Genomic DNA, 16,190 nt, shown 5'->3' on the forward strand with positions numbered 1-16,190 from the left:
GTCTTTGCAAGTTCTTGTAATGATATGAACATGCATGAATTATGCATTGAGCGGTATTACACTGCAAAGTGCCTGGCTGTCTTACTCTTGGAACTCTGTTAATAATAGCCTCTGTCTGGATTAATAAATAGCCTCTTTCTGGATAAAACTGCACTTGATGAATACAAGACTGTACTGTTCCCATTCTTGCAGGTATTTTATATTAAATCCAAACTCAGGGCAGCTCAGTATCCAAGAGGGGACTCCTTCTGGGTCATATAGTTTACAAGTCCGAGTGGCAGATAAAACCTGGCCAGATGTCACCTCAACGGTAGAAGTCACTGTCAAAGACCTGAAGGAAGAAGCTCTCCAGAATGCAGGCTCTGTACGAATAACCAGTGAGTATTTTACAATGGGATCTTCTTATCTTGAGAATTTCTTTAATGAAAACATTAAAATATTATAGCTCTTAAATTCTGGAAAAAGTTCATGGAAAAAGAAACATGTAAACCTTATTGGCAGTTACAAATAGCTTAGTACACTTTCCTTATAGTGTGTAATGCTGGACTGATTCTGAGAGCATACTGTGCAGTGCTATCTAAACCAAGTCCCTTATTGCTTATTCCTCTATAATTCTGACGACTCTGCAATTCTTTATTTGTTATTTCTACACAAGCCTGAAAAAATGAATTACATAATATAATTATTTATTTTGTTTCTTTTTCCCTTAACTTTTTCCAGAATTTAAGAGCTATTGCTTTTTAATGTTTTCATAAGAATTTCTCAATTCTCCTTGGAAACAGAGACCATAGATAGATTATAATGTAATTACCATATTGGAAAGTGAAGCACTCTATATAAAGTTTTTGGAAGTCTCAAGAAAATATTCTGGAGGATTTGTCTAAACACTGCTGTTTGTTTGTCTCATCAAAGACAGTACAGTTGAGGAATTTGTATCAGCCCCAGAGGGAAAGGAAAGCAGGTACTTCAGATTGAAGAGTCTGCTTTCTGAGATTATTCCAGCTGACCTGGACAACATTCACATCTTCAGTGTGGCCAGTAGCAGACTACGCCCCAGTGAAGTCAACGTGTGGTTTGCAGCTCATGGTTCACGCTATTACAAAGCTGAAAAACTCAATGGAATTGTGGCAGCATACAAATCAAAGGTATTCACAATAAAGGGTTGACCTGATACAATTACAATATGAGTTAATTAACCTACTGTATATCTACAGTATGCATCCTTGAACTGCTTGTATTTCCAAGCAGACCTGACAGAAGCACACTGCTGGTATGTAATAAAGAATTTAAGAACATTCCTTAAGGAAATGGTGGTGGCATTATTTCAGAACATCATTTATAATGTTAGTGTGTTAAAACATAATTTTGCAGTTTATGTTTATTTACTGTATAATATCAGTTTCATTTTTGGTTATAACTTGGATACATACATACAGTAAGTTCCAATAAGTGATTCAGTTGATTACATGAATTTCACTGAAGTTCCTTTAACCCATCAGTCTCTTTAGTGCTTTTCTTAATAAAATAAAAGTATCCATCTGACCATTTTTACAACTCTAGCCAGTGGAGGAAGCTGGACCCTAACCTGACAAACACCAGGCACAAGACGGGATACACCCTGTATGGAATGCCTGTGGATCACAGGGCACACACAGACACACACTCTCATACTATACCAGTGCCAATTTGTTTTACAGAAGCCAATTAACCTATCAGCATTGTGACACCATACAGGCAGGACACTGAATGTGTTCTCTCTCTTCAGCTAGAGGCTGCCATGGGTGTGACCATTTTGCAAGTAGGGGTGGATGAGTGTGCCTACAGTGACTGCAGCCATGCAACTGGTTGTTCCAGTATCATTTCCTTCAGCAACACCCCCACAGCGCTCAACAGTGGAAATGTTTCTCTGGTCTCCGTCACAGCCTCTGTCAACACGCAGTGCACCTGTTCAGCACGTGAGAGGCTTCCCCTCTCCTGCTCCTCCTATCCCCATGGCCCGTGTCTGAATGGGGGCACTTGTATTGACAGTGATCTGGGCTACAGGTACTGATGATGGCATGACAATTTCCTTTAGAATCTTTGGAGTGTTTCTACAGTAAAGTCAATGGAAAATAACATTTGCCAACAGTCTTTTAAAATGTGCAATTTCCAAATAGTTTTTGCTCTTTTTGTTTTAAGGTTCCTTATTTCTACTTATCTGTTTGTAACACTCTATCTATCTAGATAGCTTTTTATATCTTTGTATATAACTGACTTTTAAACTTACACAAGCTTTGGCGGAGGAATCCAGCTTAAAAACATGGTTTCAGAATACTGTACCTCAAAATTGTTTTAATGAACCAGATAGTTTTTGAAAGTACTAAATGTCAACTATACTTAATATTTCTGTATGTGATATGTAGGTGTAGACATATTGACCTCCTATTTCTGAAACAAAGATATTATTTTACCTGTAGTCTATATTATTTTAGAAACTGTCCTTATTTTTCTAATGGTAATTATGAAACTACAGTGAATTTGTTTATTTGAGGTATAGGCTGACAATACTTATGTCTGCAACTGTAGTACCTCTTTAATTTTAATCTTTGTAATTGATTTTTTTCAGATGTAAATGCCCTCCAATGTTTGATGGGCCTGAGTGTCAACAAACAAAGCATACTTTCCATGGTCATGGTTATGCCTGGTTCACTCCTATAAAACCCTGCTTTCAGAGTCACATATCCTTGGAGTTCATCACTGAAACAGCCAATGGGCTTCTGTTTTACAATGGGCCCATAGCACAAGCTCAGCCTGGGGATAATGAGGACTTCATAGCACTGGGTAAGAGTCCATAGTTTAATTTATGGTGTATTGCATTCCCTGGATAGTGTCATGTCTCCAGGGGTAGAGACTCCCTCTCCTACGCAGACTATAAGATAATTAAGGTAACTGAAGCATAAAGGTTAAACTAGGACTGTTTGAGTAAAATCTGGAAATCTGATATGCTTAGCTGCAAGAGTGTGCTATTTATAGTACCAAATGTCTGTGATTAGCTTGCCTTTTGTTATGTTATTATTGAATATACTTTATGCTCTACCTCTAGAGAATCGCTGTGATAAGCGAGAAATCAATCTTAATCATAAATTATTTCAACTAGGCCTTTTTACAGCTGAAATGAAATGTACAGATGCAGCCATTCAAAATGCACGGTACAACACCATACCGCGTGAAATTATCTAGAGTTCAACGTGTCGGCCAACATGAGCGACAGGCAGCACTCGTGGTGCATTGGTTGCTTCATTTAACCTCTTTACTGTGCATGTTTAAATCCACTTAATATTGAATATTAATATCGAATTTTACAACTAAAGGGAAATTTTAGTAGCTGAGCATGAAAAGAAGAGGAGAAAAAAGCATCTGAAGGTCATAAACGATATTCATTTAGGAACATAAACATATTATGTAAACTGTATATGGCTGGTATTGGTAGTTTAAATAAAAAATACACACTAGTATTCAAATTTATTCCTACATATTTTAAGCATCAAAGTCTTTCATTCGGTTACATACTGTGGTTATTTTGGAAAAGTTTTTACATGCTCATTCTGACTATATTAAGTTTATACTGTATACTTCATAAAAGGTTATAATGTTTTAACCTCTTCTATGAATATTTGCGCTCGTTAACGCAGTAAAAAAACATACATTTTAGAATTTGATTAAATATGGAATCGAGTATCTAAAGGAATTAATAATGATATAATTATATTAATATAGCTGAAATTATCACAGTAGTACACTTTCTTTGAAAACATCTGCATCAATTTGACTCATTCACCCGTGATTACTTAGAAACTATCTGCCTGCCCTGTTCAGTTCTAGCTAAAGTTGTCAAGCGGTGCATTGGTGTAATGCTTAGGCATCTGACTTGCATGTGGGAGGTTGGGGGTTCAAACCCAACTCTTGCTATGAGTTTTCTTTTAACCGATAAACATTTCTTTGAAAAACTAAAATAGTAAATATTATTGACACTATATTTGTATATATTTGTGGGTATTTCTAAATATCACAACACATTCAAAGTTAAGGGAGGTAAGTGATTAGCCTTTTCAATTAAAACTTGCGCTCGTTATCGCAGTAAAAAACCTCATACTTTTTAGAATCCGCTAAATAGGGAATACAATATGGAATCGCTTATCTAAAGAAATTAATAACGATATTAATTTTAGGATCTAAATATATATATATTTATATAGCTAGTTGTATTACTGTAATCCACTTTCTTTGTAAACACGTTTTATTTTGGATTTGACTCATTCACGCATGATGAAGTATTATGACACCCTATTAACATGTTTTTTTGTAAATATATATATTATAACATATTCAATGTTAAGTTATATTAATAATGAAATAAAAACATGAATACTGTCAACTGTTCAACCAGTTTAATTCAAAACACTTTATTCAGTGGGGCAATTTAACAGATGCCTCAAGCCTTAAAACAAAATCGTATATATTGTAATTAGAATCAAGAATAACAAGGCGGTATTAAAAATACCACTGAAACTATAATAATGTGTCTGGTCATTAACAGCATTTATTTAATAATAATAGTTTCAAACTTCTTGTATCTTTTTCAGAGTAATTTTTTTCTTTGGTTTTCTTAAGCTTCGCTTATTAAAATACCTATTTATGAGACACGATGTTTCAGATGTTTCAGATGTCAATAACTTTTTGAACAAATGACACAGATCCTGCAACGTACAGTTTTAAAGATTGCGATTTGTGTAAAATTGCACAGCTTTTATTTAAACAATATCTAGTACCCGGTTGCATTTTTAGAAACCTTAGTTTGAATAAAGCGGATCCCAGGTGCAAGTGACTTCATAACGAGAGAAGGCATTATGCTGTATTTTTTATGCATCAGTTGAAGCCTTCTGACTTCCCGTGGTGTGAAACGAATTAGCAGGTGATTGAGAAAACAGAGCACCACCCACTGAGCTCACTAAAGAGAAGAGGCGGCGCCGATTGTATTTCTGACTGTTATGTCACAGTTCAATATTTTATATATATAAATAATGTCAGGCATCAGGTGCATAAATTATTAGTAATCAATAATTAGTATTAAAATTCGCACCGTGATAAATTGTTGCACTTCCACATCTTGTAAAAACATTAATTTGCAAGACTGTGTTCAAACATACCTTAAATCTGACTATCAAAAAACCAGGGTTCACTTTTTTTCTCTCTTCCTACTCTCCCTCAGCCGCTGCGATTCAGACATAGAAGGGTTAAAAATGGAAACAGGTGAGGCAGGCAGAGGGAAGGGGGATGGGGGAAGCATCTTCCCACCTCTATGACTAAAGAAAGTGTCAAAGAGAAATGTCTTGAGCGACATACAAAGCCGAAAAAGTTTGGTTTGCTTTAAAGCAGAGAAGACCGCTCCTTGTGGATGAAATTTCACCTCAAACATTTGCCCACCAACTAACACACAGTAGCAAACTGAATACAAAATGTACTTGCAAGAATAGTGATTACAAACATTGAAAAAATATACTTGCTTTATACTGTTATACTGTACATTGTATTAAAACAATCTATGGTCAATACACTGCCCACTAAACATCTTTCCCACAATTTCACGGGGGCAAGGTCACATAGCTGATTCACCGCGGGATACAATTTTATCTTGCAAAAATTCAGATATTTGACAACATATTTACTAAAAATATCCATCTCAGTAATCTCACTGTGTTAGTTTCACTGTACGCCCCAGTGCTCACTCAATGTTCACATACCCAGTAAAATAAAAAACCCATTTCACCTCACACCAGGAGGGAAAGAAAAGTGCCCGCGGACATTTTTTTCCACTGACAGACAAAGTTGATTAAAACTCATTCAAACAGTGTGATGTGTTAACACAAGCTCTGCTTAACAAAGCTGCTTGGTGACTTTCTGCTCAATTAAATAAAGCTACAGTACAGCCAGATTTTTAATTCGTCAAGCAAAATTAGCTGTTTGTCAAAATCTGCTACTTTCCAAGCATTACACAACTTCTCAAAAGGTACGTTTTGTCAGTCGTGCAAACTCAACAAAGGTTTATTTTTATAATTCTAAAATTTGAACAGTATGCCTCAGGGACTCATTATAGTATTTTAGTGAATAAGGTTAGCGCAGGAAAATCAAAATACCGCCCCCCCTCCCAGCCGGGTCTCGCCGCCTGCTGTTGCAAAGCGGTATGGTCTCAATTTATGTGTGAAATATCTTTTCTTACTCCAGTTATTAATCCAATCTATTTTTACTCATCCGGCTATGTAAACATATAGCCAAAAGCATCGCTGTAAAGTTAAATTCCAAGCTGAAAAGACAAAGCTCAACATGTCTTCTCTAACTCTTCAGTTTACAGCTCATCCATGGTCATTCATTATTAATATTGTAACGAACGGCAAGCATACAGATGGTACAAGCTGGTTGCAGCGTGGTGACAGTACAGCCCTCTTTTAGCCCTTCCTTAACTTAAAGAATTGCTTGAAGAAATCCTAAATCAAGAAACCACCACTTATGATCATTCATCCAGATACACACACCGTGGCCAACAACAAGCTACTAATAATGGACTATTTTTATATATTCAGTTATGTAAGAAATAAAGTAATTCTCTGATCAGGGTTTGAACCGCCTGGTTGCAGCACACTACATGACAGTCCATTGCCTATTACCACTAAATTATTTACTATAAGGACAATAATATATATATATTAAAAATAAATGAACATCAAATTTTTCCAAAATGTCCCCTTGTGAGCAGCCCTTGGCTGCTTAATTACATGACTCCATGTTAATATTACTGTACTATCAAGAGGTATTAAATCAGTACAACTTTTATGAAATGCAAGTATTTAAAACATTTTATTAAAAATTGGTTTTTAACTATCTTGTTTCAGCTTTTAAAGTCAAGCAATGTTTGAGTTGGGCAGGAAAACCTCATTGTATCTTAGTTTTGATAACATTTTTTAAAATAAAAAAAATTGTTTGCCCATCATGTTGATAGGCTGTTCTCCAATTACTGCAATTATCAAATCCCTCACCTCGTTCACTTGTGGTTATTTTGGAAACATTTTGACATGTTCCTTTTAACTACATTGCTGTCGATATTGTAGCAATAGACAAAATGAAACGATTGGAGTTTGTAATGTAGGGCGCGTTGAACAAGTTAAACTTTGATGCAGGACAAATAAATATATTTCCCACAAGCTATACTGTAGTGGCAGTACAGTAGCAGTTTGAAATTATTCATTGTTTTTAGTAAATCACCTAGCTTCGAACATGTTGTGATATTTAGAAATATCAAAAATGTTGTATAGTGTCTGTAATATTTGCTTTTAGTTTTTCAAAGAAATGTTTATTTGTTAAAAGAAAACTCATAGCAGCAGCTAGGTTTGAACTCCCAACCTCCAGCATGCAAGGTACACACTTAAGCCATTACACCAACACACCACTTAACGACTTAAGCTGTAGCTGAAAAGGGCAGGCAAAATGTTTTCACGTAATCACGGGTGAATGACTTAAACTGATGCAGACATTTACAAAGAAAGTGGACCACGGTAATACTTTGAGCTTACAGCCTGTCCAAGGTCATTCGTTATTAATACTATTAATAATATTTTCCATATCGCATCAAAATTGGAACATTTCAACAAGTGTATGAGGCGATACACAACGTGTCTGTTCTATAACTCTTCAGTGTACAGAATAATTTCCGCAGTTACACAACCCCGTCTCAACATAGTAAATAGTAAAAAAACAGTCACTGGCTTACTTGAAGGTGTAACACGTCTTCACTGTCATGGTGTGGTTTCAACATACTGTACAGTACGTTCTCCATTACCACTATAAGAACAATACAAGCTTTTTAAAAAAAAGAATGTCAAAATGTTTCCAAAATGTCCAAAATATGCTTCCAAAATATTTTAGCTGCTTAGTTACACGACTCCATATTAATATTACTATCAAGTGGTATTAAATCAGCAAAACTTTTATTTTTTTACAGTTACAGCAAGTAGTCTTACTACAGTACATATTCTTAGAAAAGGATCAAACGTTATAACTTATGAAGTACAGAATATAAGCTTAATAATGTTAGAACAAGCGCATTAAAACCAGAACCCATGTAAGTTACGAAATTAAAGACTTAGATGCATAAAATATTTATGCATAATTAAAATATTTATGATGAAGGTGGAAGGTTGTATACTTTTGTCTCACTGAGCAATCTTGCTTTTATAAAATATACCGACTTTTTAATGTTTAATGATTAACATGCTGTAATACAGAGTTTACAGTTATTAATAATCTAAAGAGTATACAACTTTAATTCTTAATTGGAAAAAGATTGTCCCGCAGCAGTGAGCAGGATTCGAAAGCAGGTGTTTTCTGGTGACAGCTCAAATGCTGTACATGAGATGTTAAGCTTTGTTAGCTCCATCTGGTGGTTTTACAAGGTGCTTACGGATACTATTATCATATTTCAATTAACATGTGGTATGATGTGGTATGATGCACCACGCCCACCGTGTACCAACGCAGCTTACCTGAATGGCTTGATCAGTAATACTGCTACTGCATGAAAAAGTTTAGTCACTAATTAAAAACTTAATATTAACAAAAATTAAATGTTTTTGTGCTACAATTTAAACAATATCCTGAACCCGATGTATTCTATTAATTATACTTAAGAAAACAAGAGATGTTGTTTTCTTGTTTTCTTGAGATGTTTTTGTTGTTTGTTGTTGTGTCTTTTCTTTTCTTTTCAGCATGGAATAAACCTTTACTTGTTCCTTTGCAGCCTACACATGCTGATGCAGATACCTACTTAAATGTATTTGATCCAGTGATCTCTTCCGGACATTTCTTGAATTGGTTGAAGCACAAATGAACATAATACATATTGAAAAAACATAAACTGTAGTAGATACAAGATGGGAAACACTGGTGTTTAAGTTGTACAGTATGTTTAAATAATGGTTGTTTATGCTGACATTTCATTAACCTCTTCTAGAATAGTGGTTCCCAATCCTGGTCATGGAGTACCCTGGTGTCTTATGGATTTTGTTTCAGCCATGTTTATAATTGTTGGTTAATTGATGTAATTTTTCAATTTCAGGTATATTTTTAAAATTGCTTACAACTCCTAAATATTTGAATGAGGTATCATCCAATTCAACGTGTAAAGGTTTATTCCATGTTGAAAAGAAAATAGACTTAACATTTCAGTTGAGGAGCCACATCTGAAAAACTCTTTTCCTTTTAACATGGAATAAACCTTTACCCGTACCTTAGCATGCTGATGTAGCTGCCTACTCAAATGACATTATCCACTTCAGGTGCATTATCTTAGATGTAAACAACTAGATTGAGCTGCCCTCTGACATTGGCCTATTACAATTCATGTCATATACAGTACTGTATCAATATAACATGTTACATGTTAGGAATTTAAACTTATGTATTAAGATTCTGTGCTCCAGGATAAAAAAAACAGCTTCCAGTGAAGTTGTGTATCTCCTGGGGTTGAAGAAGACTAGTTTATGCTTACTCTCAAACAATATTGCACCATCCAAAAATCAAAATATCTGCTGTATCCTGATATTTGCAGTAGATATTTGTTAGTAGAGATCAACAAACATCTTTTTAAAATTGAAAGTGCTGATTGAGATTGAAATGTATTCTCAAAACCAGCATTGCCACACTTCACATCTGATGAGTTTTTGCTGATGCTGTGTCTGAGGTGTTGTGGTGATGTCAAATCTTCTCTGTGTCAGAACTGAAGAATGGAGTCCCTTCTCTAAGTGTCAGCTATGGCTCAGGTACCCTACAGCTGCAGCTTCCCTCTACGGCAGCTGTGACAGACCGGCGGTGGCACCGAATCGATATCATTAGTGACGGGAAGGTTTGTACTGACAGAAGGGTATGGCAGCAATTGAACTCTCATGATCAGTCTGGCAGTGAGGGATCAGGTTATGTCTGAGATCAATGGACTGCTCCCTTTCTTGTTCCTGTTAATTAAAAAAGACATTGCTACCACAAAAAGAATAAATCAAAATTTCTCTATACTAACCCCATCCAGAAAGTTATATAAAAAATATACATATGCACTGTCCTTCTTATAATTGTCTTTTTCATTGTTCAGAAATGCTGGAGCTGACTTAGGTTTTCCCAAAGCTGAGTATTATACCAGTTTTTACACAAATGCAGTTTTTAACACAAATTGCCTACATAGACCTTTCATGTCTGTCTCTGATGAATATTGCAAGAGATTTGCTTCTAAGTATTTCAAAGGCCTGAATGTATAGGCCTGAATACAGAGGCCCTCAATCCCCAGACTGGATTTTTGTGTCATGAAAGTGAAGAGTGTGCTCTCTCTCAGTCAGTACAGCTCATCCTAGACCGCTGCTCTGGAGCCTTGGTCAACGAATTTGAAGGCTTTGTGGTGGAGGTGCTAGAAACCGACCAGACACTGTGCAAAGCAACAGGAGAAACCCCTGGAAAGGAGAGGTAAAATGAATTGAATAACATTGAATCACTGATATGACTTGGGAGACCTAGTAACAAACTAAACACTTCCTTGGAATGAACTATGTAGTAACAGTCCTAAAGTTAGAAAATGTTTATAACATACAAAATCCAAAAGCACAATGCAGTCTTCTAACTGCAATTCCTTATTCCATTTTCATTTTCTGGTGGCTTTATCCAATTCAGGCTTGTGGATGACACATGAGTACAAATGAGCAAACAATGAGTACAGGGTACACCCTAGGCATAACATCAGTCCATCAGAGGGCAGACACAGAGACACAAACACGCACACCAATGCCAATTTTTCCAGAAGTAAGTGAAATTACTAGTATGTTTGTTGACTGTTGGAGGAAACTAGAGCGCTCAGGGGAAACCTATGAGAACAAGGGGAGAACATACAAACTCTACACAAATAGTCATATTACTGGTTGACTGAACGCATCTCAGTTTTTTGCTGTACCTACAGGTATAACATGAATTTACAGTATTTCTTTAAAACATACAGGTGTATCCAAACTTTTCATCCATGTATTAGACTAATTTTTGGATTAAATTGATGTTAACTACCACTACTTTACCCAAAGGGTTGTGGGAGCATGGAAAAAGCTGTGCAGTCATGTGATTGAGCCAGTCAACCTTTATGTAACAGCTGGATGAGATCTTTGTATAAACAAACCACTAACTACCAAACGGAACAGAGTGGTCAAATGGCTTCCTCTTGTTTGTAACTTTTTTAATGTTTTTATGTTCCATATGTCTCTTAATAAACATTTCCCTGTATTTTACTTACAACAACTTCATGTTCCATCCAAAAAAAGCTAAAGATAGATTAAATCCTACATGAGCTTTTGTAGTAACTTTAGGATTTTCTACCATAATTGGATGTGGGTATTCTCTTTAAAAAACAACGGAATTAGAATTGCTCTGAAATGTCCATTTCCCTGAAAAGAACACCTCTGTCTTTGTCTGCTAATCCTGAACCAGGGTTTCCTATCTGTCTTGTCTTGACAGGTTCCTTGACGTTAATCAGCCTTTGCAGCTCGGTGGCATGAAGGAGTCCTTCCCTTTCCGGAGGACACAACTGCACTTCACGGGTTTTGTGGGCTGTGTGAGAAATCTGATTGTGGATAGTCAGGTTTGTAAGGAACTTCTTCAATGCTTTATTTCCCAGTAACTTACTTAATGTTACTGATTTAACAATGATAGGTATTAATTTTATATCCAGTGAAGAGTCAGAGTTTGCATAACAAGACCCCCACAGTCACTTGGGACAGTGAGCTTCAAAGATCTCAGGGGAAGATCCTCTGGGGACAGTTATCTGATCCTCTGATGGACTGATGTCCTGCCTAGGGTGTACCCTGTACTCATTGTTTGCTCATTTGTACTCATGTGTCATCCACAAGCCCTGTGTTTTTAACACGAATGGGTGTTCATGAGTGACCATTACCAATCATATTGGAATCATAGAAATTACTTAAATTACATAATCACTTATGGCACGGTGGCTGTCCCTGATAATGTTAATATTTCTGTAGTTATTTCTGACATGTCACATACTGCAGTTGTCTGTTTAAAATGCACTGAAGCTAGATCAGGAGTAATGACCCTGGGCCAGAATTAGATTTTAAGTTCTAAATACTTTTTGATGTATAAAAATGTAACAGGCTACCAGTGTCCATCTGGAGGGTACAGCCACAAGGAACTGATGTCTTGATGCAGCTGTGAGCCATCCAATTTAAAGGGATGTCAAAACTCTTGAGAAACAGCTAAACATCCTCGGAAAGCAAGGATACATGTCGGAAGGAGAATCTTCAGATCCTGCAGAACACAGCCTGATGGGTTTGTGTTTTCTGTGGAAGTGGCATGGCTGCGCAGCCAAGTGCTGTCGGTCACAGATATTACAGAAATGCAAAGAAAAGCATTTGAGGGTTAGCAGCCTGTGTACTGGCTGTTGGTTTTTCTCTGTCAAGTGCCTTGGAGGTATTCAAGTTGTTTGCATTATGTGAGTGAGGTTACCTGGGAGGTGGCACAGTTGTGTTGCTGGCACAGGAAATCCTCGGGTAGAGTGTCCAGTGAAAAACAACCTTATGGGCAGCACAGGTTGCCAGTTGTGATCATCCAAATTGCGGCATGGCACTTATGTTTCTGTTGTGGAAAGGAAATTGAGAGAGGGAAGATAGAAGTATCCCCAATCTCAAAGAGTATTATTATGCGGCACAACTCAAGCCTCTGATCTGTTAGTGTGATGATAACATGACAGTCAAGTGGAAAGGCATAGAGACTAGATTAAAAAATACACCAGTCCAAGCTATTATTGCGATCGAGCCAGGTTTCAATATGATCAATTGGATTATCTAAATGCATTTACATTACAAAATGTGGTTTAAAGTTGTTAAAAAAATAATGTTAGAAAAACAGATGAGGATATTGAGATGGTTTGCATATGATCCAACATTTTTGCCAGGTATACTTGATCAAAGTTTAAACAGTGGGCTCACTGAGGAAAGACCTCATTCTGTACAATAATGGAAAAGGGAAATCTATTAAGTTTTCAGTCCCTTAAAGACAAATATGGTTTGGAAAACCAGGGCTTTTTCCGATACCTATAGATGTGTTAGTACTTATTGAAAAAGATCAAGGAACATGATTCAAATGTTCAACTAAACCAAGTGATACAGATTATACATTATTATCCAGGCTTACAAGATGAGCACTTGTACTGTAATGAGCTCTAGAAAATAAATGAAAGATTATATTAGGATAAAATAGGAAGAAGAACTAAACATTGCCATCACTAATGGGAGAATGGTGAATGGGAGAATATGTGTAAAACACAATGCACTTCCACAAACGTGAAAAGATGCGGGAATTTTGCTGAAAGAATTTAGCGCAATTCTTCATAACCGCAAAAATAAAATCGTCTCAGTTTTGCCACAACCATGTTGGGGAGAGTGTGGATATATATATTGGCATTGTTCAAGAATTCAATCTTATTCGGGTGAAGTGTCACCTCTGACACTTGTAAACTGTATATTGCTGGTACTGATAGTTTAAAGAAAAAAATACACACCAGTAGTCCATTTCTCCCTAAACATTTTAAGCATCAAAGTCTTACATGTGGTTATTTCAGAAACGTTTTTACATGCTCCTTCTGACCATGTTACTGTACGTTTATATACAGTACTTTGTGAGAAAAGTGATAGTTTTCTGCGAATACACTTGCTATCGGAGTAAACAAAAGCATACTTTTAGAATTTGATTAATAGGGAATATAATATGGATTCGCGTATCTAATTAAATTAATAACAATATAACTATATTCATGTACTGTTGCACAAACAGTAGTATAAGACTTTCCATTGATATGTGTATTGTTGTTTCAGGGCTTGTCATATGACCATTATATGTCATATGAGTATTAAATGCAACTTTTTTGTATAGATGACACTTTTCTAAAATATATTTAAAAATAAAAACGATTACAATTGGCATGCCTGTAGCTTTTTCATGAAATCGCCAAGAGTTACGAAAACACTTGCTGTGTACATTGTGACTGTTTTCAAGCCATTTTTTTTACCACGCTCAAATATTCTTCTGTCCATATCTTTGGAAGGGAAACACAGAAAGCCTTCAAACCAAATGCATTTTAAAGACCACGACTTGTGAACATTTTCACAGCCTCCACATAAAACTATCAGTGAGCTAATTCTCTTTTTTTAAACCTCCGGTTTTTCATCGATGCATAATTACGCACTAACTGGAATCCAGGGGGGACCGCTGTGTACACACGTTCACAACGCGAGAAATACTGCTCAATACGGCTTTGTGCGAAAAACCCGCATATCACCACAGGAAGCAGAACAGCGTGGCCTGAAACGGCCAAAACGTTGTGTTTTCTTTCTTCTCTTTTCAGCATGGAATACACCTATTACTTGTTCCTTTGCAGCCTACACATGCCGTACGCGGCTACCCACCTGTATTAAACCTATTTCACTCAGTAGTTTAAACTAAGTGTAAAGTGCTATGAGCTTAAGAGCATGTGAAAGGCATGGTGAATCGGAGATTCTCAGAACTTACCTTGTATGATTGGAAACAAATATGTGATCGGATCAACAAAATGCTGTGGTGTTACTTTTTGTCAATGAAAAAATAAAGTATTTTCGTTTACAAAGACGATTACAAAGAATGCTTGGATGCGACACACCCACCACGTTGTACCGCAGCGTACCCCGCTCGTTCTGAACGGCTGCATCTGTACATGTCATAATCTCTGCTGTGAAAAATGCTACCTGTTATTACAAATATGCATATATCGGTTATTTGTTTGGGGATAATATGCATAAATGTGTATAAATGTTGTTCCAGTGGCATGTAAAACCTCAATGATTGTGTACATAGTTGCATAACAACTAATTTGAATAATGTGGAACCAAGAGATCTTACACTTACACATCTGAATGTAATGCAGCTGGGCAAGAGGGATGTCCAGGTGGTCACTTTGTGCACGGTTCCCATCGTCAGCTGCTTGTTTTCTGTCCTTCCTGACAGGTATATGACCTGGGGTGTCCTGCAGAGAGCCTAAACAGTGCCCCTGGCTGTGCTCTAACAGATGGAGTGTGTCTGACTGCTGGGGGACCTTCCTGTGGCATCCATGGGAAGTGCCGGGGGGAGTGGGGGTCATTTAGCTGTGACTGTCACCCAGGCTACAGCGGACACAAGTGTGACAAAGGTAACACAGAGGCAGTCCTCTTCAGATTGAAGTCCTCTTGTTACTGAGAAACAGGAACTGTCTTTGTGCCTGTGAGGAAATGTCAATTACCATGAGACAGTGGCTACTCACAGGGTTCATTGGACAGTTCCCACACTGTAGAAAAGCTCTGACCTTCTATGTTGTATCTTGATTTGCAGTACATTTTCATATCATCAGGCCGTGGTCTTGAAGAACAATTCTATTACACTAATAGTGTAATATAGGGCGATGTGGTGGCTCTGTGGCTAAGGATTTGCGCCTGTGACTGGAAGGTTGCCAGTTTGTATCCAGTGGCCCGGCAGAGGAATCCTACTCCGTTGGGCCCCTGAGCAAGGCCCTTAACCCCACCTGCTCCAGGGGCACCATATAAATGGCTGACCCTGCACTCTGACCCCATGCTTCTCTCCCTGTCTGTGTTTTTAGGAAAAAAAAGACAAATTTCTAATACAAGAAATTGTATATGGCTAATAAATTTATCTCTCTTTCTCTTTAAACCTACTGTTCTTCATTGGTCTCCTTGGAGTACAACTTCAAAAAGGATGTCTGTGAAGTGTTTAAAATCCTTATCAATCTGTGAAAGTTACTATTTTTAGTTATTGTACATAAAAGGAAGACGTTTCATGTTTTTTCAGAATTCACACCACTTGCTCAATATAAAATCTGGACATCTCATAATGTATTTTAAAATTAGTTGTTGTTTTTTTTTCAGCTGTAAAGGTTAACATTTAATTTCATAACATAAATATGTTTATTTTTTTCTATTTTAGTACCACAGAGGAGCACTGAAACTTGTGTACAATCATGTTCAAGAAAGTAGTGCAAGCTTTATAAAAGAACTGAAAGAGCTGAAAGCTTCCAAAATTGGACTAATCTTCTTACTTCT

At 36.7% G+C, this 16,190-nt stretch overlaps 1 protein-coding gene across 3 annotated transcripts in view; it reads left to right on the forward strand.

Annotated features, from left to right (window-relative positions):
* LOC148651377 (neural-cadherin) overlaps positions 1-16,190 on the forward strand; it is a 163,034-nt gene that overhangs the window by 133,378 nt on the left and 13,466 nt on the right. For all 3 annotated transcript variants that reach the window (XM_088601573.1, XM_088601574.1, XM_088601575.1), the window contains exons 20-27: positions 193-377; positions 913-1,145; positions 1,766-2,043; positions 2,606-2,820; positions 9,804-9,931; positions 10,409-10,536; positions 11,569-11,692; positions 15,106-15,286. In XM_088601573.1, coding sequence (XP_088457699.1) covers positions 193-377; positions 913-1,145; positions 1,766-2,043; positions 2,606-2,820; positions 9,804-9,931; positions 10,409-10,536; positions 11,569-11,692; positions 15,106-15,286 — 1,472 coding nt within the window. The remainder of the gene's footprint in view (positions 1-192; positions 378-912; positions 1,146-1,765; positions 2,044-2,605; positions 2,821-9,803; positions 9,932-10,408; positions 10,537-11,568; positions 11,693-15,105; positions 15,287-16,190) is intronic.

The sequence above is a fragment of the Lepisosteus platostomus genome, chromosome 12, assembly GCF_059453375.1.
Source record: "Lepisosteus platostomus isolate fLepPlt1 chromosome 12, fLepPlt1.hap1, whole genome shotgun sequence".
NCBI classification, from domain to species: domain Eukaryota; kingdom Metazoa; phylum Chordata; class Actinopteri; order Semionotiformes; family Lepisosteidae; genus Lepisosteus; species Lepisosteus platostomus.